We start from the raw sequence: 25,277 nt of genomic DNA on the forward strand, positions 1-25,277 counted from the left end.
GTTTATACTCTTTGAAATTAACAGCCATCTGTGGTTCATGAGAAAAAAACCCAAGAAGGAAAGCCAAAAGAACACACAGAGGTAAGTGACCATTTGAGATTTTTTTTTTCAGCTAAAATGGTGCCATCCTGTGGTAGTAACAGTACTTACAATTTAATACAGTGATTCTTGCTGATTTGAGAGTAGAGGAGAAAGATTTACACTATTTCATATTTTTTCCTAGAATGAAATTTTGTCATATTGTTATCACATTAATTCCAATATAACATAACTCAAAGTCATAAAAACAAGCTTGTATTTTTTTTTTTTTGCCAGTCCTGGGGCTTTGGGCCATATGCGCCTGGTCTTTTTTTTTTTTTTAATCAAACACATGCTTTAAATTGTTATTATTAAGGTGGTGTACAAAGGAACTACACTTACATAGGCAGGTGATGAGTACCTTTCTTTTTGGATAATGTCACACCCCCTTTCCAAGCTCTCTCCCAGTTTTTTCCCTCCCATCCCCACCCACAAGTTGTAGAGTTCATTTTCACCATTGTATCTACTGAGTACCACCGCTGCGTTTGTTCACCCGGTGTTCCTCCATTTCTGTGACCCACCTTGTCCTCTCAAACACAGATAAATGAACAAATAAGACAGAAACGAAAACAAAAACAACAAAGAAAAAACCTTCATTTCCTGCAGTTCATTTTATAAGTACTATTTGGTATGAAGAGAGGCACATAGGCCCTGTGCCCTGAGTGTCCTCCTTTGGTCTCACTGCGTGTGAATGCCTGACTCCGGGCCTGAGCACTGCCCCTGGCCTCTTTGCTCAAGGCTAGCATTCTACTGAGCCACAGTGCCACTTCCAGCTTTTTTTTTTTTTTCCTGTTCATGTAGTGCTTAGGAATTGAACCCAGGGTTTCATGCATGTTAGGCAAGCACTCTACCACTACGCCACATTCCCAGCCCCAACAGTTTGTATTTTATTGAGAAAAGTTACAATCAGGTTTAAAGAAATATTATCAGGAGGCAGGCGATGTGGCTCCCGCTGTTGTAGTGTTTAGCTAGTAAATTCAAGGCTCTCAGCAAAAACAAACAGCTGAGCACTGGTGACTCACACCTGTCATCCTGTCTACGCTGCTGTTCTGGAGGCTGAGATCTGAAAATTGCAGTTCAAACTCATGGCAGGCAGGAGTATCTGTGAGACTCTTATCGAATTAACCACCAGAAAACCAGAAACAAAGCTGTGGCTCAAAGTGGTAGAGCCCTAGCCTTGAACAAAAGAGCTTAGGGACAGTCCCTGAGTTCACTCCCCACAACCTACAAAACAAGTAAAGCCATCTCATTGTGTTAATGTGTGTGTGTGTGTGTGTGTGTGTGTGTGTGTGTGTCTATGTCTATGTTCTTTCAGCCCAAAGGCCTCCCTAAGCATGCTCCAGATGCAGGAAGCAAGCAAGCTCATAAAGAAAAAGCTGTTTCCAGATCAAATGAGAAGCTTACATCTGGGAAACCAACAGAACTAAAGGTAAATAAACCTGACTGACAGATATCAAAACTCTGAGATTAATTAGCTTATAAAACATGAGTCCTCTATTCAAATTGAACTGCAGACTTGCACCTGTGAGATTATTCTGTATATGATTTTCTTGCAAGATGTTGTTGCTATTATTTCATTGGTTTGCAAATAGTATCCCAGGAGCTTGAGCTGATGTAGGGACCTGAGAGGAGCAGGAGCTCAGGAAAATGCGCAGCACAACCTCCTCCCACCAGCCAGCAGTGACAGCCATGACTGTAACCATAAGGCACATGTTCTGATGTCTCCTTTGAATTGAGCTTATGTATACCTGGGTTAGGGGATTACAGGCACCCTGTCCCTCTTCCTTGTTTTCTCCTTCCCTCTTTTATTATTTTAGCAAGGAGTTGCCATTTAACAAAGCAGTTTATGAATATATTTCCATCAATGCAATGTCTTTCAACATTCTCACACACCCCCATCCACTCTTCCCTCACTTATTTCTAGTTTTATAGTATATACATTGGATTCTTGATTGCATTGTCTCCTTCTCCTTTTCCGTTATCCACCCACTTTCCCCTGACCCCACCCTCCCCCTTTGAGTACCCTCTTCCTGATGTTTTATTTTGCTGAATTTTGACTTGGCCTTTCTAAGGAATTACACTATTTTAGTTGTCCCTTGAATTTACCATATTTCAGTTAATATTTTTGTATACACTTGCATACCACCAAGTGTATTTTCTTATGAGTTTATAAGCTAAATCTAGCTTCCACATATAAAGGGAAACATGCATCCTTTATCTCTCAGGGCTTGACTTACTTTGCTTAATATATATTTTTCCAGGTCTTTCCATTTCTTTACAGATGGTAAAATACCATTTTTTCTAATGGATGAGTAAAATTCCATTGTGTATATATACCACATTTTTTACCCATTCATCCATTGAGGGATATCTAGGCTAATTTCATACATTAGCTATGGTGAATAGTGCTATGGTAAAAGTGGTTTTGCTGATGACTTTACTGTTTCCTAGTTTGTAATCTTTTGGGTAAGTGCCCAGGAGTATAATTGCTGGATCATAGGTTATTTCTATGTTTAATTTTTGATGAATCTCTACACTGCTTTGCAAAGTGGTTTAACAAGTTTGCACTCCCAATGACTGTGTACTAGGGTTCCCATTTGGCTGCATCTTTCCCAGAATCTGTTATCATTTATTTCCTTCACAATGGCAATTCTTACTGGGTTGAGGTAGAATCTCAGTGTTTTGACTATGAATTTTCTTTATGGCCAGAGAAGTTGAGCATTTCTTCATGTGTCTGTTAGGCATTTTTACTTCTTTTGAGAAGACTCTCTTTAGCTCATTAGCCCGTTTTTAATTATGTTATTCATTGTTTGAGCCTTTAATTTTTTAAGCCCTTTGTGTATTCTGGGTATTGGGACATTGTCTTATGTGTAGCTGCCAAAAATCTTCCATTCTGGAAGCTGTCTTGTTAGCTTGTTGGCTATGTCTTTTGCTGTGCGCAAACATTTTAGCTTGATGCATTTCCATTTCTCAAGTCTTTCTTTAATTTGCTGTGCTTCTGGACCTTTACTCTGAAAATTCCTACCTGTGCCCAGGTGACTTAATGTTTCCCCTCACTCTTTCCTGTAGTAGTTTTATGGTTTCAGGTCTTACATTGAGGTCTTTCATCCATTTTGAATTGATGCTGGTGTAAGGTGATATATAAGGATCTAGTTTCAGTTTTCTACATGGGGATTTGCAGTTTTGCCAGAAACATTTTTTGAAGAGACCCAATCTATGTTTTAGGCTCTCTTATAGATAGAATATTAAACAGATGTAGGTCTGTTTATTCCCAGGTCTTCTATTCTGTGCCATTGGTGAATATTCCTCCTTCTTATTTGAAATGTAGTCTAACTGTATCCCAGAAGGTGCTGGTCTTGAACTCTTGGGCTCACGTAACCCCCTGCTTTAGTCTCCCAGCCATCTTGGACTATAAACATGCCCAGCTTTATCTACTTCTTTAAATAGAAGCCTTGAAGCTTTTTTGGAATCTGGTTACAAAAGAGATGAACTTACAGAGCCAGTAAATCAAAAATTGACTCCATAGTTTTATAGTTAATGGCCATCATCCCATACAAGAATAAACAATTATGAGAAGAATTTGTCATTGAAACATTTGGAAGATAATAACAAGGTCTGCTTCATAACATATTGCATATCAGAGGTCAAAAGTTTATATCTGAACAGTTAAATGCAGTCATATACTTTTATGTTTAGCTTATAGTATAGTTTTAAATTATTTTAAATTAGCTGCCAGCAAGTAAAATTGGGATATTTTGTATGAAATCACAATTTCTAATTTCGTTTGTCAAGAATATCTGGCAAGGGCTGGGGATATGGCCTAGTGGCAAGAGTGCCTGCCTCATATACATGAGGCCCTGGGTTTGATTCCCCAGCACCACATATGCAGAAAATGGCCAGAAGTGGGCTGTGGCTCAAGTGGCAGAGTGCTAGCCTTGAGCAGAAGGAGGCCAGGGATGGTGCTTAGGCCCTGAGTCCAAGCCCCAGGACTGGCCAAAAAAAAAAAAAAAAAAAAGAATATCTGGCAAAATGAACTCATAGGGCAACAGTTGACTTTAGCCCTGACATCTGGTCTGTTTGTTCCGACTTACTGAGCACTGAAACACACAGACCACAGACCAGAAATGATGCTCTCTGCTTATTTGAATGACCTACAGCGCTCTGTAGGCTTTAAGTCCAGTTTCACATGGTGCTCCGTCTGTACCTAGAGAAATAAACATTCCTCCTCCATGATGTGTATGTAGGTCACTGGTAACATGACATTTGAAACCCATGATCTTAATAATGGCCAAAAATACTTAGTCCTGTCCATCTTGGATCTGCACTCACAGGTGAAATCACAGGACCATGTTTCTGCTGGGGGAGAAAGTGTTGTTGCTGGTATATCTGCAGCACCAGGCAAAGCAGATGATAAGGTAAGTGTCCAAAGCAGGCAGAACTTGAACCCCTGTGCCTACCAGGTTTCTATTTTAGAAACATATGCATAGATGACCTATAGTATAAGCTCAATGGTGTTTATATGTAGAATTTTATAATGAAGATAATGCATTTGAATGATATGAAGTGAAGAAGATACTAAAAGTGATTTGAAAATATACATAATAAATACATATCAAGCGCCTGACAATGTATACATGGCTGGCATCAATGCCAAGGAAATTGGTATTGATTCACACATCACAGGCATGAAGTAAAGCCCATAAAATGTCCATAAGCATCTGAATAAGCATTGCTCTTAGCTTTGCATATTTTCCGCAGCTGTATGGATGCTAGTAAATCATAAACATTCACAGCATCAACGGGCACTGATATTGCAAGTTTCCAGAGAAACCTGCCAGGCCCACTCAGGAGTGAATACAACTTCCTTGAAGCCTTTGACGAACTTCAGCTGTGGGAGGAGAAGTGATCTACCTTTTCTGCCCAGACTTAGCCATCTGTTTGAAAGACATATGGGCAATTTGAAGCCAGAAGTACACAGTACAAACAGTAATGATAAGAGGGAAATGAAAAGCAAAACAAAGCATGTTTTATGTTCTTCATGTTTTATGTTCTTCCTTTTCAAAATAGGAAAGGTGTAGGCTAGAAAGTTTGGTCTATCACTCTAAAAACACTTCCAGGTTTTAGGGGACAGGACACGCTGTTTTATTTCCTAACTCATGTAGATCTCTTATAAAGTAAAGTAAAATATTTGCCCCCCCCCAAAACTCCAACCTTTTAAATAAAGTTACTCAACTTAAACAGTATTTCTTGCAAGAGGTCACTTACTACCCCAATCCCTGGCCCCATAGTCATAGACCTCTGTTTTGTTCTCATGCCAGAAATGGTTTGAAAACCAGCAAGTTTAAGGGGAAGGACTAGGTATGTTAGAACACACTTTAAAAGGTAATCAAAAATTCAAGTGTTATGTTAGATGTAAATTAGCCAGTTTTCAGTGAAAGAAACATGATAAATTTAGGAGAGGCTTGTGTTAGAATTTGCAGCAAGTCGTTTTGTTTTGTTTTGTCCCTGATTCTTTTCCCATTAAATAAGAACAATCAGGTCTACCTTTTTAATTTAGTATGTTGTAAGCTTCAAGTTCTGTGATTTGCTCTGCAGGACATGTTAGCTGTAGGCTGTCTTAGCAATGCTTGTGATTATTATAGTTGAAGGCAGAGTAAGAGGCCTCTCTATGGAGGGAAGTTTTTAAGGAAAGCGGGGGTTGGATTCTGTCAGATTTTGAGAGCATGCATTCCTATTTGGGAACTTTGGTTAGGGAGGACAAGTGAGGTTGCAGGCTGCATTCTGGGTAGAGTGTGTTCCAGGGTGGAGGAACACAGGGAGGTGAGTCGTGGGGCTGTCAGACTAGAAAGACAGGTTAAGGCTGCTATGGAGACGCTTAGGTGAATTTGTAGGTAGAGATAGGAAAATAGCAGGTTGCGTTGCACTCTTTCAGTAGACCTGGTAAGTTCTGGATAGCCTAACTTGGAACTGTAACAGAGTAACTGTAACAGAGTGCAAAGCCATGAAAGAGGCACTGTAAGATGGAAAGTAAGTTTTTTAAAGAAAGGTCAAGTCAAATCGAAGACAATTTGGAGCTTTGGGATGTCATTGAGCTAGATTGGTAACAACTAAAGGAAGGTAAAGGAAGTACCCAGGACCCAAAATCTAAAGAGGCATTCAGTATCAGGTTCACACAAGGGTGCTGTCAGCACTTGAGAGTGAGTGTCTGCAATCTGCCTTGTTCCTGAGCCTCTGTTTACCCTTAAAAAGTACACCAAAGTCAGAGGAGGAATTGATTGGGTGAAAAACTGATATGTCTGATTTTTGGACAGGCTTTTTTTTATGAACCTGTCAATCAGATCCAAGGTAAGATGTGCAGCAAGAAAATTAAAATATTGTTTTAGGTTATGAAAGAGTGGAGGAGGGAGGGGAAGAAAGGAAGGTGAGATGGAGAGATAGGGAGAAGAGGGATAAAGGAAAAGAGGGAGGAAGGAAGGAAAGGAGGGAGGAAAAGAGAGAGAGAGAGAAAGAGGGAGGGAGGGAGAAAGGGAGGGAGGGAAGACAGCCTGGAAGGGAGTATCTGAATAAGGTGATAGTTGAATCCTAGAGGGTATTTTCTTTGCTTGATCACAGGCTCATACCCTGGTATAGTAGTTAACATCACAACCACAGAAACCATTTATTTATCAATTAATTACATAGCAAGTACTTATATAGTGCTTACCAAGTCCCAGACACTGGCTTTTATATTTTCATGCACATTAATTTATGTAATTCTCATACTGCTAAGTAGAGACCCTCATTATCCCCACTTCACAGTCTCTGAGACCAAGGGACAGAAGGAGAAATGGCAGGCAGCCATGTTAACCACTGCTGTCCAAACCCAGGCAATGTGTGCTCTGCTGACAAAATAAGGATACCTTCAGATGAGCCCCGATCCCCTGTTGTCTTAAGCCCATCAATTTCATCTATTTAGTTCCTGCCAAGTCCTAGAAATGTTTGGCCTCTGGCCCTAGAGAATAAGTTTGGACAGGACTATCAGCCCTTGGCAGGGACACACAGAATTTGTGAAGAGATGCCAGAGGTGACAGAGAACGATAGGACACAAATGCCAGAGGAGTGCAGTCAGGGTAGTGCCGGGCTCAGGCAGCTGTGAAAGTAAGAATCAAGAGAAGGATGCTCCCAAGAACTCATTCAGAAAAAGCATGGAGGTTGTAAGTTGGAAAATTACTAGGATCCATTGCTAGATGCAGTGCAGCAGTGGTGATGGAAAAAATTTCAGGAGAATTAAGAGTGGCAAGATAACAAAATAAGGGATATGGTACATTTGCCGTATGAGGTCAAAAGTCTAGATCATGACAGCAAGAATGGCAGCCGCAGAAAGGATTCCTACATGTTGGAGAGATTGACAGTGAGCTCCAGAGAAGCATAGAGAATCAAGAGGCTGCCAGTCCCGAGTTTGAATCTTAGTTATCTTGGTTCTGTTTCTGAGGACAGTTAATCTCTCTGAGAATTGTTTTCCCTATCACTTAATGGGATTCATATTATTTAAGCAGTTTTGGAAAAAAGGATCTAACAGCTATATCTGAATATCTAGGATACAACAGATGTGCAGTATATGGTCAATGCTACTAACATCATAGTGAATTCATCTTAAAGTGTCATGGTATTGAGTTTTATAAAGGGAGGTGAAAGGAGTTTTTCTCATGTCTTTCTACTCATCAGAAAAAAGAAAAGAAATCATTAACTCCAGATGTGCCTGTTGACTCCAAACTGGATAAACCCCCAGGAAAGGTATGAAGATCTCAGTAAGCATGGAGGAAAGACAGTAGTCCTTTGCTCTATATTTAGCTCAGCCTGATTTTTGTTTTTGGGGAAACTATGAGATGGATAACTTTTTAAAGTTATTTTAATTATTTTTTGTTTTAGGAGGATGTGACTAGGTTCAATAGCTATGTCTATAAAATTTTATATTAGAACCCTCTGCTTTGAAACTCTGGTTTCATCATATGGAGTTTACATTCTATTTTTTTTTTTGGTTGGTGGTAGGGTTTGAACTCAAAACCTGAATTTTGTCCCTGAGCTCTTTTGCTCAAGAATAGTACTCTACGATGTTGAGCCACAGCTCCACTTCTGATTTTGTGGTAGTCAACTGGAGATAGAGTCTTACAACTTTCCTGCCCAGGCTGACTTTGAACTATGATCTTCAGATCTCTGACTCCTGAGTAGCTAGAAGTACAGGCATGTGCCACCAGCACCCAGCTATATTCTAATTTTTCTGTTGAAAACATACCTTCTTTAGCTAAATACATCATTAAAGAATTCTCAAAAAGAATTGCTATAAAGCTGACAGTCTGTAAGTCCTATCGGTCATTTCGATGATGAAGTGAGTTCTAAAGTTATTGTGGAAATATAGTAGGTATACTTTAAGAAGGCAAAGATTTTAAGCGCTCACTGTTGGTCTGAGTTAAATAGTAAAAGGCTTCCCCTAGATTTTTCTTTTTTCCTTCAGATGAGGTTATTCTTCACAGTGAGTCATTCTTTATCTAATCAATTAGGTAAAGACATCCTCTCACTGATTACTTTGATTAAGCCATATTGCTACAAGAAAACTGCCAGTTCTTATAACTGTAGATGCCTTTTAGGGAATTTCTGTTTTACAGAAAACAAGTAAACAACTACCCCCTAATGAAAGACTATATTGAAATTGTTCTTCGAAACATATTCTATTTGGAAGTGTTGCTATCTAGAGATTGGAGGGAGGACATTGTATAAAAATCTGGAGAACTATTGTTAAACAATAAATACCAACTACCATATTGCTAAGAAGATATGGCCATTATTTTATGTATTTTTTCTTTTGAACTGTGAGTATATTGGATTGACAATTTTAATTAGTTCATCTATTTGCTCATGTACTTAATGACATTGGACTTGTTTGAAATTATGATTCTTATCTGAAAGTAGCATTTTGTGTTTCCAACCCAGAAACTGTACTCTGGAAACCTGAGTAAAAAAGTTAGATCCGACTTGCACCATTTTTGAATTTGGAAAGCTTTTGGTGTTTGATTTGTCTGGAAGGTCAGAAAGTCTGAAGTGAAATACATTTAACAATTTGTATCTGCTCTCCTTCATTTCCAGTCAGGCATGGATGCTGTTTTGGATGACTTGATAGACACTTTAGGAAAACCTGAAGAAAGTAATGAAGACAATACAGCATATACTGGGCCAGTCGTTTCGGTATGTGATGTGATATCTGTAAAGATTCATATGCAGTGGGTAAGAGCAAAAAGGCCACGACTGCAGAGTGCAAGAGACTACGGAGTACTTTCATAGAAGTGACGTGTGTGTCAGTATTGATAATGGTAACCAAGAATCAGTGTTGGGAATAGAAGAGGTTTGTTATGTACTACCTTTAAAATTACACAGATTTAGCAAGCATCTGTCTTTGTTAAAGACTGCCACTGAAAAACAGCCTATTTGGTTAGAAAGAGTTGTGTTCTGTCCTTGAGCTAGAAGCCCAGTGCACTTGACTTATTTCATTTCCAGATATTTCTCATCCTGTATCTTGAGCTTGTCTGATTTCTTGCCATTTTCTATCTTCAATTCATCCCTATTCCTAATTCATAAATAAGAAATGAAAGTATGTGTTTCTTGGCATTAAAATGTGCCACAGGTAGTTTAGAAGATATAACCAAGGCTTATTCCTAGACTTAGAATAAAAAACAATGAGAGAAAAATAACCCTGTAGAAAATTAGGTGAAATTTGTTTGGCTAATGAACAAGCAGAATGACAATCTCCCAAATAATTGGATAGTAGCATTAAAACTTGGACTTGCCATTTGCACTGGCAAAATTGTAAAAGTTTGACAGCTTATCTTTAGCTGGAGGGTACCAAAGACCATTTTCTCTTCAACCAGAATCTACCTCCAGAGAGATTCTTGGAGGAGGGAATTTTGCCCATGTGTACAAAAAATGTATAAGAACTGCCAAAATGAGTTGGGCTTTGGTGACTCAAGCCTGTGATCCTAACTTACTTGTGAGGCTGGGATCTTGGAGGATTGTGGTTTGAAGGCAGTCCAGGCAAATAAGTCCATTAGATTTCATCTCTGAAGTAACCAGCCAAGTGGAGGGCTAGGGGTGTGGCATAAATAGTATAATGCCAGATGAACAAGCAAGCTAAGCAAATTTGAAGTCCTACTACAAACAGAAGGAGAGCAAGGGGGAGGAGGAGAAAGAGGGAAAGGAGAAAGGGGAAGGAGAAGAAGGAAAAGAGGAGGAGGAGGAGGAGGAGGAGGAGGAAAAGAGAATGAAACCTGGCAAAATGGTTAAGAGGACATGATTCAAATAAACAATAGCAAATGCTGGTGGGGATGTCTGGGAGAAGGAACCCTATTGTACTGTTGGTGGGAATGTAAACTGCTATAACCACTCTGGAAGGCAGTTTGGAGATTTCTCAAAAAAATAAATATAGAACTTTCCCATGATCTAGCCAAACTACTGTTGGGCATCACACAGATTATTACAAGTGAGGATATAGTAAAGACATTTTCAAATCTATATTCCTTGCTGTACTGTTCACAATAGCCCAGTTTGGAAACAGCCAAGATATCCTACAGTAGGTGAATGGATCAATAAAACCTGGTATATATACCCAATGGAATTTTACTCATCCCTTAGAAAGAATAAGGTTATGTCCTTTGCAGGGAAATGGATGGACCTAGGAGGAAGCATGCCAAGTGAGGTAAGCTAAGCTCAGAGAGACAAAAAGCACATGGCTTCTGTCATTTGTGAAGCTATATCTAAAATACAACTGGGCACGATAATCTAAATAGGACTCTAGGCATTCATACACAGACGAAAGGAAGAAACCCTGACAGGAGGAACACAAAGGTGTAACTTCTCTGAACAATAAAATTATTATTTTAAAAAGGATATGATCAAATGCTTCATAATGGTGAAAGTGGATTATCTATGTATCAGTATTAGAAAAATAATAATTTTGAGGGGTAGGAGTATGGCCTAGTGGTAGAGTGCTTGCCTCGTATATATGAAGCCCTGGATTCAATTCCTCAGCACCGCATATATAGAAAAAGCCAGAAGTGGCACTGTGGCTCAAGTGGTAGGGTGCTAGCCTTGAGCAAAAAGAAGCCAGGGACAGTGCTCAGGCCCCGAGTCCAAGCCCCAGGACTGGCAAAAAAACAAAAAAAAAAAACCATAAAAATAATAATTTTGAATGAAATAATACGTGCCATTATATGATATTTAAAAATGCAAACTAATACTGTATATTACTTGTGAATACCTACATGTGAAATTATTTATAAAAATACGTTCAACTTCATGTGATGGAGATGGTTAACCTTAAAGTACCTTAGAGAGGACCAAACAGAAGACATCTTCTCTAATTGTAATTTTGTTTTCTTCAATTTTTACATTAGCAGTAATATAAATCCAATAAAGTTGTATTGGGTTTACAGACATCCATTATGTTACTAACAGTAGGTTGGGGCTGGGAATATGGCCTGGTGGCAAGAGTACTTGCCTTGTATATATGAAGCCCTGGGTTTGATTCCTCAGCACCACATATATAGAAAAAAACAGAAGTGGCACTTGGCTCAAGTGGCAGAGTGCTAGTTTTGAGCAAAAAGAAGCCAGGGACAGTGTTTAGGCCCTGAGTTCAAGCCCCAGGGCTGACAACAAAAACAACAAAAATGGATACTAACAGTACTTTTGAATGTATTTGAAATATTAGATATTGAGTGCAAAATACATTTTAATATAAAATTCAACTTTAGCATAGTGTTTCTAACATTTTTCTAGCATTTCATGAGTTAAACCAGTTAGATATGGGTGTTTGAGTAAATTTAGAACTCAGAGTTGTATACATTTCGGGCTCTTAATTATTTACATTCAACCTCAGTATCCAATAACTAATAATAGAATAGTACTTTGTTTCTATGTATTCTAAGCTGACTAGTTACATAATATCTCTAAATATGTGGTTTTCTTATAGGATCCAATGATTTCTACCTACATTGAAGAACTGGGTAAAAGAGAAGTCACAATTCCTCCAAAATATCGGGAACTTTTGGCTGTAAGTGAAATAATTATTTACTTTTCTTTCATTGATTTCATCTCAGAATATCATTTACTATCAGTATCTTCATAATTTAAATTTTATCATTAAAAAAACTCACTGTAGTGCTGGGAATATGGCCTAGTGGTAAAGTGTTCGCCTTGTATACATGAAGCCCTGGGTTCAATTCCTCAGCACCACATATATAGAAAAAGCCGGCAGTGCGCTGTGGATTGAGTGGTAGAGAGCTAACCTTGAGCAAAAAAGAAGCCAGGGGCAGTGCTCTGGCCCTGAGTTCAAGCCCCAGGACTGGCAAAAAAATAATAATAACAAAAAGAAACCTCACTGTATATATTAGTTTGGTAGATCTGCCTTCACGAAGCATACAGACTGGATGGCTTAACCAACAGAAATGTGTTTTGTCTCATGGTTCTGCAAACTGGAAGTCTCCAGTCAAGGTCTCAGTAGGGTTAGTTCTTTATGAGAGCTGCTGAGAGAGCAGCTTGGCTTGTAGATAGCCATCTTCCCCCTGAATCTTTCTTCCTGTTATCTCCCGCATGTGTTCCTCTGGTTCCAGATTTCCCTTCTTATAAGGACACCCAGTCATATTGGAGCCATTCCCCCCATGATGATTTCACCTTTACTTCATTACTTCTGAAATGAAGACCCTATATTCAAATAACTTTGCATTCTGAGGCAGTAGGTTTAGGCCAGCATAGGAATTTGGACAGGGGGTGGGGCTCAATTCAGTTTATCATACTGAGAATACATTAGCCTATCATAGACTTTTTTTCCTTCTCAACTTTATCAAATTCTATTTGTTTCAGAAAAAGGAAGGGATCACTGGACCTCCTCCAGAATCTCCGGTGAGTTCACAGAAATATCTTCCAAGATGTAAATCAATATTGTTTATATTTTTGGTTTGGGAATAAGTTTAACAAGTCCATATTTGGGGGTCACATCTCTACATCACATGCTTTTGTCTTTTCATAGAAAGAGAGTGAGTGTGGGTTGATCTCTTTGCTTATGATCTCAGATTACTGTGAGAGGAAAGAAAATGGAAGCAAGAAGGCATAAGGATAAGAAAAAATGTTAGTGACAAGAGAGTGAACATTTTCCACCACATAACTCCTTTAGAAGAGAAAGGGAGAAAATAATTTTTATAGAGCATCCATTCCCTTCCAAATATTGGCACTTATTTCACTCATATGTCTCCTTGGGTAGCCAGGGAATGCAAAAGTACATCCTTCCTTTGCAGGATCTGTGATTCATTCTTTTACTGCACGTCTTCCTTGCGTTACCTTCTTTATCCTAATTCTTTAGAAATCTATGGGGCCGGATGATGCCATAGACGCCTTGTCATCTGACTTCACCTGCAGTGCTCCTACTGCCGAAGGAAAGAAAGCTGAGGAAGAGGTATCGCTATTCCTACTACTGAAGAGAACTTGTTAGAAACTATCTTGACTCTGAAAAGCACAAACTTTTAATTTGGGTTACTCTGATTATATTGTATTTTCTTTTTCAGAAATCCACAGGAGAGGTTTTAAAGGCTCAGTCAGCTGGGGTAGTCAAAAGTACTGCTCCACCCCAGGAGAAGAAAAGAAAGGTGGAAGAGGTATTGATAATTACTTCTTTGAAAATAATCATGACCGGTATGATACTCCATGCTCTTCTGAGTCGACTCTTGCCTATTCAGGATAATTGGATTATTACATTACCTGTAATAAAAAGCTTGGGTCTTTGTGCATAGTGAAGCCATTGAGCACTATATTGATTAATCAAGCAAGTCTCATGTTTCTATAAACCTCTGAGAATGCTTCCAGCATCGTCTTCTTGATGGTTATCCAAGATCATCTCATCATTAGAACACACAGAAGGGCAGAAAGCAGAGAGAACTTACATTTTTCATAATCTGGATTTCCTAAAGGAGTTTGTTTCTTAAGGGTCATTGTCATAGTTGTTTCCCTTCACCTTTCTTAACTACAATCAGGTATGACCTAATTCTCACACGTTCTGAAGAGTGATCTTGCAGCCCTGGGCTAGCTGAGAGCGCAATGTGTCTTACACAAACAGTCTAGATAATGCTCAAGACAGTTTCTATCAGAGCTGCCTCTGCCTCTCCCCTGCTGGAATGGGCAGTTTATTTTTATCTGTCTGGCTGTGGGAACAGTGGTGAGCACCACACCCTGAGAGTGAAAACTCCTACAAGCGGGAGCCATTGCCTCCCGAGCCAGCAGAAAGGCCACAGGTTTCTCTGCTTAGCTGTTTTTGCTGAAGGAGACGGCTGTCAGCCTGCAAGTTTTGGAGACTCCGTTTTAGAAAAATAAGGTAGTGAATGTTTATACTTGTAGCTGTTATTTTGATAAGGCTCCTTCATAAGAATACTATTATTATAGTTATCCTTTTCACTTGTACAACAAGAGGTGAAGTGTGAGAGGGTGTGTTACTATGGGAATGGGTCTTAGCCCCAATTTTTCTTCATTGGTAAGTTTGTTTTCCTTTTTCTCCTTTGCTTAGCTTTCACATAAAATTGCCTACCGAAAGTATTTCTCCAATTCACCATTTATGTTATTTAGAATGTGGATTTTACAAAGAATTGAACAGATGCTGAAGTTTTGCGCTCTTTTGCATGCACAGACACTTTCTCTTTTTGGCAGGATGCCATGAGCGATCGAGCACTTGAGGCTTTGTCAGCTTCACTGGGGCCCCGGAAATCAGACCCCGAGATCGATCTCAGCTCCGTTACAGAAGTTGATGAGGTATTGAGCATGGGTTGATATTTAAAGCGTGTTCATCTGCAGCTTGCAAGCGGAAGGTCGGCTGCATGATTAGAATCCTTGCATGGTTTTTATTTTTGTTGGAGATAAAAAAATGAACCCACTCTTCATGCTACCTTATTTTCAGAATCTGGTTAATTTCAGAATTTATTGCTAGGTAGTTAGCACCCACGAGGAATATGTGAATGTTTCAAAATACACCGACAATTTTAATATCTACAATCAACACTAATCTTCTTTGTTAAAGATGATATGGCACCTGACTAAACAAGATAACAGGAGTCAGTGGGAAAGGGTGAGGTTTCCTCTCATGAAACTGTTAATTCCTCTCTTCAGAAGAGTGCTGAGCACAGTCTCTGTATAAGGAAGTAGATGGTGATAGAAGGATGATAGTTTTTATAGTACTTTGGGGGAAAAGGTTGAAAATTTATTTCAAATCAAAATAAAACCAAGCTATAATTACTCAGAAAGGGAAGCTCTGGAATATTTAGAGATGAAGCTAAAGAAGGTATAGCTCATCATCCTCCAAGACCTTCACAAGCCTAAGCCAACACAGGCTTGGGCCTAGGGTAGATGAACTGGGAACATGGACGTGTGTGTGTGTGTGTGAGTGTGTGTGTGTGTGTGTGTGAACGTATTTAAAGTAACTGGGCACACATTTGGCCCTATTATTACAATGCAGTCCCTTTAGATTAGAAACATATACCAATTCAAATATATAATTATAAATAACTACTGGAGTAAGTTAAGAAATGGCATCGATTTTTATGCTGCTTTCATATTTAAACAGTGAGGTGTTTTGGTAACAGTGACAAGTTTTGGTATATCACCAACTAGGAATAGAGTCTTTCAGTAACATTCTCGCTGTGTTCTTTAGTATAGCAAAATCTCAATGATGTAGCATCATAAAAGTGTTTGAGGGGCTGGGGATATGGTCTAGTGGTAGAGTGCTTGCCTCATATACATGAAGCTCTGGGTTTAATTCCTCAACACCACATATATAGAAAATGGCCAGAAGTGGCGCTGTGGCTCAAGTGGCAGAGTGCTAGTCTTGAGCAAAAAGCAGCCAGGGACAGTGCTCAGGCCCTGAGTCCAAGGCCCAGGACTTGCACACACACACACACACACACACACACACACGTTTGATGATTAGCCAACCAAGAAATCATTATATTCTTCACCTTCCTTTACTTCTACTTTATTTGTTATTAATTTTACATATTAATGAGCATCATTGTATTAAATTATAAAATTGTAGAATTTGTCAACTTGTTTCTCTGGAAAAAGAAGAGAGAGTTGTCCTAGGGGGGGAGATGTAAATGTAGCGGGGATCCTTGAGAGCCCTACCCTAGTAGGGGAGCTGACAGGTGTCTCTGTCACAATGCCTTTGTCTGATGTCACTTCTGGTTCAAAGGGATCTCCCTGACTTCCCGGACCTCTCAGAGTCTGAGTTGGCCCTGGTCTAGGATGGGCCAATTGCTATCTTCAACTTTCTTTGAGGGCTCACCGGGTACAGTGTGGCATGATAATAAGCTTTTGGATGACGAACACAAAGGAGCAGGAGAAGGACTTCCTGTCCTCCAGGACCAAGTAATATGCTGGGGAGAAAACGGGGCTTTGACTAGAACACTGTGAGGGGTACCGTAGAAATTAGTAGATGATGGTGAACTTAGTAGAGTTAAACTGTGATTAAGGATTAAGAACTTTAAGGATTACTTAGAATAGCCAGATAGGAGCCATGTCTTTCTCAAGAAGAAGGGCTGGTTGGCAGAAGCCTAGGGACAGTGGAAAGATCAGGTTATGAGTCTATTCTCTGAGGCCTACATAGCCAGGAGTGAGCATCACCTTTGCCCAGGTGTTTCACTGATTAGTAAGACAGTAACTGTGCAGAGGGATATAAATGGGATATAAATCCTATGACAAAAAGAAACTTGGAGTGACTGAAACCAGATAGATATGGACAAAAAAGTGTGGCTAAGTAGTTAGGGACACATATGAAAGTGTAGGTTTTCTCTAGAAAATCTTAGAGAACTAGATTACAGTTCTAGCAAAAGAATCATTTTTTCTCACTTTTGTGGATCTTTTAGTCCTCTAAATCTGTGAGCTGAATTCTTAGCACCCAAGGGTGATTCTTTACTACCAAAATAATCTGGTGTATAAGGTTGAGTCTCTTAAAGGTCTGTGTGATCCTGCAGGAGCGCCTGCCATTCCAGCACGCATCCACTAGAGCGCGCTCTGTGCAAACCAAGGAATGCTCCGCAGAAAAGGCCTCCCCCCCCCCCCCCCCCATTTCTGTTCTTTGTCCAGGATTGTTTCCAAATCAGTAGGCTTTTTTTTTTTTCCAGTGCCTTGTGCACAAACCACAGTATGAACATAGGAAAAGACCTAGCAGAGTATATACCTGTCATGATCTGAGGCCTGAATATAATAGAGAGGACAGTCTAATCAGATGCCCCTTGAACCTTGGTGCTCACAAAGGCTCTTATGACCAGAGACCTCACAACTCCCCGAATTAGGTGGTACTGCCCCCTGGTGATAGAACTTTCTCCATAGTCTGCCTTTACATGAAATTACAAATATTAAAGGAAGCACAATCCTTTCCATGTTTTAGGAGAATTAGTCTATAGGAAAATAAAATTATTCAACACTGAATATAGTATCTAGTTCATTGAAATTGCTTAATACAGTTTTTAAACAAATCATAGAATTAACCAACAGGGAACTATGATCTTAAACTGAGATATAGATACGAGCAGTGAGTTGAATTGTACTTTGCTTAAGTGAATCTCCTCATTCTTAATTTATGAAGTGCATCTCTTAGTGTAGATTTACATATTACATGTTACGGAATCTTGAGCTATGCACCTGTAAATGAAATCACAAATGTTATAGCCTGCCAGTGGTCTACTGTAGAACTGCAATTTTATTGCTTACACATTAGTTTTTTATGGTTCAGTAGTCCAGGGATGCTCTGGTATTATTACAGGGACTCCTTTTTAAGATGTTAGAAACTGTTAATCGTGTAGAAGTCTGTGAATACATGTATAAGTCATGTATAAGTGATCAGTTGCTTCTCTGTTTCTCTTCTTTCTCTGGGTAGGAGAACTGGTTGTATTCTCCCTCTCTAGATAACTGTCTCAGTGACTAAAGCAGATGGAAACTATTAAAATAACTGCAACTAACTACTAAATTGTCCTTACCATCCTTTGGGGTCTTTTCTTACTTTTTTTTTTTTTTTGGTGACCCCTGAGAGTCTGTGAGCCAAGTGAGAACATTAGTAGCCACATTTCATACCGGCCCAAGCTGGGAGAGCCTGAAAGCAGAACAGGACGCCCCTGGGACTCCTGTTCATTTTCCGATCGCTCTGTGCAGTGTGGCTCATGGCTGCTCACCAGGCCGCATGCTTCGTAGGTTACCGAGCTCTTCCTGACTCTCATTTGACTCCATGCTCCGGTGTTCTTGTAAAGTATATAAAGGAAGTGATGTCATCCCATTTAATATACATCGTTCAACTGCTCTTTTCTCTCCCTATCCACCAGGCAAAAGCTAAAGAAGAGAAACGAGAGAAGTGCGGTGAGGATGATGAGACAGTCCCATCGGAGTACAGATTAAAACCCGTCACGGTAAAAAGCTTTTCCTGCTCTGCACAATAGCAAGCAAGCAAGCACACTTGTCCTCTCGTCATGCTTTCTTTCCATTCAGAACACCTGTCCCACTTCAGATAGGAAGCCTTGATCCTTTCTCCTCTGCTTTCTACAGTCGAAACCCTTAAAGGATGGTTAGTCTTTGCCTAGCTTCTAAAGTAGTGATCATGAGGACATTCAAATTCCCATTGATTAAGGATTTTGGGCGGATTTGCCTGCCTGTAATCCCAGCTGCCAGGAGGAAACAATTGGTGCTCAAGGCCAGCCTGGGAAAAATTACCTTGACATTCCATCTGAAAAGCAAATGAAAACCAAACTGACTGGGAATGTGGCTCCATCCTGAGTTCTGTTCCCCAGTACAAAACAAGAAAAAATATCCTAGCGCTTTGACTATTTAGAGAGAGGGAAGCAGACCAAGAGGAAAAGGAGGGCAGAATAACAGGTTATAGGGCATGGGATATGGTCAAAGTTCCTTATCCACATGTGTAAAAAGATTACAGGGAATCTGTTGATTTGTTCAGTTAATTTTTGCTAATAAAACCCTACTGATCAAGTGTTTCAACTACTAACAATGCTTAAAACAGATTGTAAAGTAGATGGAGTAATTTGAAGCTCATTCTTGCTCTGGAAATAACCTCACTGTTAGAGCGATGGATCCTGTAGTTTATCTTTGGAAATCATCCATATCAATGATGGGAAATTGCTTTGATTCCTGCATGACATGTTCTAAATTGTGAAACATCATATTCAAAAGCTAAACTATTTATTACAGGAATGGTTTCCATGTCTCTATAATGGAGAGTTGAGCCTTTAAAAAAAACGCCTTCCATTAACATAATTGACTTTTTTCTCTTATTCTATTCTTAACATACAGCAAATAATTTTTAAGTTATTTTAGTGAAAAGTAAATAAACATCATACTTGGGAATATTTAATCTGTTGACCTGTTCTTTGCTCGGATTTAATAAAAAGGTAAATCTAAAATATAAATTCAGTCAAACATAAGGGGTGGGGGATGCTCATGTGGAATTCTGCAAAACAAATTCAATGGTATGTTAAAGCAAAATTGCTTATTTAGTGCATTTTCAATTTCATTTATAGGATGAAGATGGAAAACTACTATTGCCAGAGCCTGAAGAAAAAGCCAAGGTTGGAAAATAAAAAGTTATTTTTCTAATGCTTTAGCAGAAATGGAAAGCATGAATTTAAATAATTTGAACAGGCCAGATTTCACTGTGGAGACTTAATGCCAGCTTAATTGAGGAGGGAACTTCTGAAGGAATACTTGGCTGACGCCTCTGTCTCCCTCTCCTACATTTTAGTGATATTTTCATTAGAAATTATTACTAGGCTCTGAGTTTCTAAGATGCTTTCAGTGAATATAAGGAGCCAGTGCCACCAAATTAGATAATGTTCACATTTGACCTACTTATAGCATACTACAAATGCTTTTAACTATTGCCTCAAGTTGAGGAAACTGGTTTCTTATCATAGTGCCAGTTTCAGCATGGATTAATCACTTTCTGGTGTGCTCAATATTCATAAATGCTTTTCATGCTATCTGAGTCCTCCCTGAATGAGGACAGCAGTATGATTTCCATTAGTCAAAATATATATGCCCTAAATGAAATGTCACTGCCAGAATCTTTTTTGTTGTAAGCAAAGGAAGGCAAAGTTCACATTTGTTGTATATTAAAGGGCTTTACTGCAGAGAACAGGAAATTTTATTTGAAGAAAATATCTTCTGAAATTGAAGCATCAGAATGACTCTTGAATAAAGAAACCATAAACACTTTGTAGCACTGAGATATTTAGTATTCTTGGTTTCCTGACATTTTTATATTCCACTGACAAATGAAAATGTCCTCTATGGAAGTTAACTTTTGGCTTTAGATCCCAATGTATGTTCCAATATGTGTTAACCAGGAAAGAACAACATACTGCCCTATGAAAACATTTTTTTGTAAAGTAAAAATTCATTTCATAATATATAGTGTTTCTTATGTTACAGCCCCGGAGTGAATCAGAACTCATTGATGAACTTTCAGAAGATTTTGACCAGTGTAAAAGCAAAGAAAAACAATCTAAGCCAACTGAAAAAACAGAAGTATGTTTCTGAAAACATAAATCTCTACTTTTGCAGGAGTTTTATATTTTTTTAATCTTAAAGTATGTGAAACCAAAACCATTTTAGCATGAAGGAACTGATTTTTTTAAGCCCATTATTCTGTCTTTTTAACATGGACATTTTGTTTTGCATTTTCGTAGATATATTTTCCCTTCCAAAGCTAACCCTGATGTTTTTGCAACTTAAATCCCATGATTATTCCTTCAAGAAACTCACTTTTCCATGCTTGCTTTCTTTTCCTGCATATGTAACTTACCTCTTCAGTTTTCCACCAGCTTTCACCTCGGGATTTCATTGGCCTTTCTGTGGTGTCCCTCCCACCCATTTCCTTTCCACCAGAGCTTCTTTCTAAGACAGCTGCTAGTCACAGTCCTCCCCTGCTCCCGCTCAGGAGCTTCCCACTGACTAGGAAAGAAACGTTTCTCCTGAAGTGTTCTAGCTCCAGCTTCATTTCCCACCAGTGTGTGTCCCTTATCATAACTCAATGGCAAGCACATGTCTTTCCATGATTTTTCACATTCAGACTCTTCTAGCTGCAATAATCATTTCTCCAAAATTTAAAGTCTAACATCCTTTTAAGGCTCAGCTAAAATCTTCTGCTTTTCTTTCTTTTATCATACTACCGCTTATTAAGAGGAATATGTATGTATACATGACTGCTTGTAAATATATACATATATATGTACATATGTTTTTTCCTTTTTTTTGGTTGTGAGACTTGAACTCAGGGCCTGGGCACTGTCTCTGAAGCTTTTTGGCTCAAGGCTAGTGCTCTACCACTTTGGACCACAGAGCCACTGGTTTTCTGGGACTTAATTGGTGATAAGAGTCTCACAGTCTTTCCTGCCTGGGCTGTCTTTGAACCACAATCCTCAGATCTCAGCCTCCTGAGTAGCTAGGATTACAAGTCTGAGCCACTGCTGCTCAGCTACATTTTAAATATATCTCTGGTAAAACATTTATAACAAGTTTTTAGCTATGTTGGTCCCTTTTTGCCTCTAACATTTATATATAGTTTGAAATAGACCTATTAGTGATTACTGAGTATCTTGCCTGTAGGGAAGGTTCTGGTAAATGTCAATTAGAAATGTTACTTCTGTGTGAAGATAATTCAGTAATCCTCAGACTTTAATATGCATCAGAATCACCAGGAGAGTTTATTGAAACACAGATTACTGCAGAATCTGCATTTTAAAAAGTGTCTTGGTGGAACTCTGGCTACCTTGAGTAGTCCCGAAGCAGTGTGAGAACGCCCCACCCGGTGTTACTTCTTGTGTTTGTACATGCTATCGGTAATATACAGTGTGCTCTTCAAGTTATATAATATAGTACAGCATTTTGTATAATATGTCGTGGATAGATACAGGTATATTTTATACTTAAATGTGACGTACTTGTATAAATAATCACAATAACAATTTCTCAAGTAAGTTGACTTTCCTATATTCCCAGGTACTATCCAGTGCACTTCCCATTTGCCATCTCATTTAAGTTTCTTGTCAACCCTTGAGTTGTAGTATTCTCATGGCTGTCTTCTCACAGATGTGGAAACTGAGTCTTTAAGTTGCAAATAATGGCAGCCAAAGCCTTTGCACACGCCTGAGCATATACAGTCTCCAGCCCTCCTTATGCATTCAAGTGAATCATGCTTACAGCTTCCATTGCAGAGAGTTGTGGTTCCGCTTTATTAACCCTTTATTTCCTAATACCTGCTTCTTTTCTCAGGAGTCAAAGGTCTCTGCCCGAGCTCCTGCTGCAGAGCCTGTGTCCCGAACCTCCATGTGTAGTGTGCAGTCCACACCACCCAAGCCCGCAGCCCTGGTGAGCAGCCCCATTGCATTGAGCAGAAGCTTGAGAAAGTTGTGTTTTGTGTTTTTCTAGTGATTACTTTCTGCTGTATATTTCCATCGTATGATAGTATGGCAATGAGGCTTTGTGTGAACTTGAATCCATCCACCTAACATTTGAGTGTCATGGCAAAGATGAGGGACAGGGCTCCTGATCTCCCTGGCAGCCTACTGTGGATACGGGCTAGAGCTTAAGCTTGTGTACAATTTCAACTATCCATGTAGGAAATGTATATGGAAGATAGGTTCTGTGCTTTTCTAATGATCACAGGCAAGGGGTCACCTTGAGAAATGGGAATAACAGCTCCATTTTCCAGGAAACCCAGCAAAATGAGATAGGCCTGCACAGCAATGAAAAGGACTTGAAATTTGGAGCAAAAGGAGGCTCTGAAGAGGTTGAGCAAAACCTTGTGTAACTCGAGTGTTGCAAAGAGCTGCTTCCTGCCAGGAAAATGCTTTGTGTCAATTGCAAATCCCACATTCAGGGTCCCTCTCCATTCTTAGATATGATTTCTGGGCGGCAGGGTCTCGCTCTGTAGGATGGTTTCAAACTTATTCTCTAGAACCAGCTTTTTGAGTCCTGGGATTACAGGTGTATACTATCACACTGATTTAGGACTTTTTTTTTTCCCCCCTCTCCAATGTACTCTTTAACAACGTTTACCCTGAACATCAGGCCACAAACTACCATGTTAAAGAACAGGAGAGGAGAAGGGAATCTAGGAAGAGTTCAGTGGCCAGAAATGGAAGCAACCCTAGTGACTGAAGTCAAAATGACTGCAGCCAGCATTTCAGGGTGGAGTGCTTGTGACCAAAACTTGCGTCACCTACCTCCTGAGCCAAATTTAAGTGCCAGACAGGGCCTTTGTGAACTCAAGTTGTATTCTAACTTTTCCCTGTCTGTAAAACTTAGCACTATGTCTTCAGTGGGCAGAAAAAGTCCTCATTTTCCCCTTCCCTGGCCACCTTTCTTAGGCTTCTTAGGCCATGGTTGCCAAGGTTACAGTCACTGAGGTAGTTAGCATGTCTGGGATTGTGACATCCTTGAGGCAGAAAGAATGGTAGTGGAATGTGATAAAAGTGGGAGGACTGAAGGAAGCATGAGTTTTGGTGAGTAAAGGGAATCTGGCAGGAGGGATAGAAATGTGTGCGTAGGGTGGTTCTGTGTACATAAAAAGAACACCTAGGAAATCCAGAGATCTAAGTCTTGAATTAGACAACAGGAAACAGTATAAATGGAATGTGGAGTCTGTAGTCTTATGCAAGATGTCTTAGTTTAACATTGCTACTCATCGGTTTTTAATTCTTTCAGTCATTTTTTTTCCCTCAAGGTTAGCACTCTACCCCTTGAGCCACAGCGCCACGTCTGGCCTTTACTGTTTATGTGGTGCTGGGGAATCGAACCCAGGCTTCATGCATGCTAGGCAAGCGCTCTACCACTAAGCCAGATCCTAGCCCCTCTTTCAGTCATTTCTTAAACCAGAGATTGGCAAAGGCCCCAAGTTTGGGAAGCAATGGTTTACAAAGGTTCTTTGAAAAAAACAGAGATAAAATGTGAGCAGAGTACTTCAGATCAAGTAGCAGATTTCCTGGGTGAGATTTGGGTATCATTACCACCTCATACAAATTAGGTATCAAGGATTTTTGTTGAGTATGGAGAATAAAAAAACTATGCCGTTTTCAGCCACTAGGTGGCGGCAAATCACTTTTTACTGGGTCTCCCTTTCCTCTGGGAAGAATAACTTGCTTTCTCTAGAAGTTTAGCAAAAAACGTTTTTATTACTTGTAATGATGATAGATAAGGTATGTAAAACAAATCCATTTTTTGTTTAGTAAAGTTCTCATATATTCAGTGTGAGGTTAGAAAATGTGATATTTTCCTGATGAGAATGTTTAATCCAATGGTTTTCAGGGGTTTTTGTTTTGGGTTTTTTTGTTGTTGGTGGTGGTGTTGTTGTTGTTGTTTGCCAGTTCTGGGGCTTGAACTCAGGGCCTGAGCACTGTCCCTGGCTTCTTTTTGCTCAAGGCTAGCACTCTGCCACTTGAGCCACAGCGCCACTTCTGGCTTTTTCTGTGTATGTGGTGCTAAGGAGGACTTTGTGCTTGCTAGGCAGGCAATCAACATCTAAGCCACATTCCTAGCCCTAGTTTTCAAGTTTTTGTTTGACCATCAATAGGATGCACTTGATACTACAATCTAGTGCAAACCCTGTGGAAAACACAGTTTAATAAGTACTTATCCCTATTATGTGCAATGCATTTTATTTTCCATCCTAATCATTTAAGAGAAAATGAATCATTCAATTGTTTTCGATGAGTCATTACTGGGTGGGTCATGACTCATAATTTGGAAAAGTCACAGGTAGACCTATCTTTTAGGCCCCCAATTTTTTTTTAAATTCCCCTTATATCATTGATTCTGTGTTTACCAGTTGGTTTTAAACACCAGCATGGCCAGAGCTCATAACATCATAAAAGAGGTCATTTCATTTCAAACCACTGGACCCCAGGTCCTTGCTCTGTCTTGAGCAGAGTTGCTCATGGGCGTGGTCAACTGAACCTGTGATTCCCTGTGACCAGTAGAAGCCTCAGCAAAAACACACGGCTGTGTCTCCCCCCTGAAACTGTGAGAACTGCCCGGCGGAAGCTTCTCCCGTGGGCTCTCTGAGAATCTTTTCTCTGCTGCCTGCCCATAGGCTGATCTCCACAGACACCTGTCTGCTTCCCTGATGTTGTTAGCTTTCC

At 39.5% G+C, this 25,277-nt stretch overlaps 1 protein-coding gene across 5 annotated transcripts in view; it reads left to right on the forward strand.

The window, feature by feature from the left end:
- Cast (calpastatin) overlaps nt 1-25,277 on the forward strand; it is a 97,065-nt gene that overhangs the window by 52,083 nt on the left and 19,705 nt on the right. For all 5 annotated transcript variants that reach the window (XM_048331480.1, XM_048331479.1, XM_048331482.1 and 2 more), the window contains 14 exons: nt 25-81; nt 1,394-1,507; nt 4,410-4,493; nt 7,783-7,851; nt 9,199-9,297; nt 12,074-12,154; nt 12,964-13,002; nt 13,460-13,552; nt 13,662-13,751; nt 14,794-14,895; nt 18,453-18,536; nt 19,659-19,706; nt 20,569-20,664; nt 22,411-22,506. In XM_048331480.1, coding sequence (XP_048187437.1) covers nt 25-81; nt 1,394-1,507; nt 4,410-4,493; nt 7,783-7,851; nt 9,199-9,297; nt 12,074-12,154; nt 12,964-13,002; nt 13,460-13,552; nt 13,662-13,751; nt 14,794-14,895; nt 18,453-18,536; nt 19,659-19,706; nt 20,569-20,664; nt 22,411-22,506 — 1,152 coding nt within the window. The remainder of the gene's footprint in view (nt 1-24; nt 82-1,393; nt 1,508-4,409; nt 4,494-7,782; nt 7,852-9,198; nt 9,298-12,073; nt 12,155-12,963; nt 13,003-13,459; nt 13,553-13,661; nt 13,752-14,793; nt 14,896-18,452; nt 18,537-19,658; nt 19,707-20,568; nt 20,665-22,410; nt 22,507-25,277) is intronic.

This window comes from Perognathus longimembris, chromosome 22 (genome assembly GCF_023159225.1).
Source record: "Perognathus longimembris pacificus isolate PPM17 chromosome 22, ASM2315922v1, whole genome shotgun sequence".
NCBI classification, from domain to species: Eukaryota; Metazoa; Chordata; class Mammalia; order Rodentia; family Heteromyidae; genus Perognathus; species Perognathus longimembris.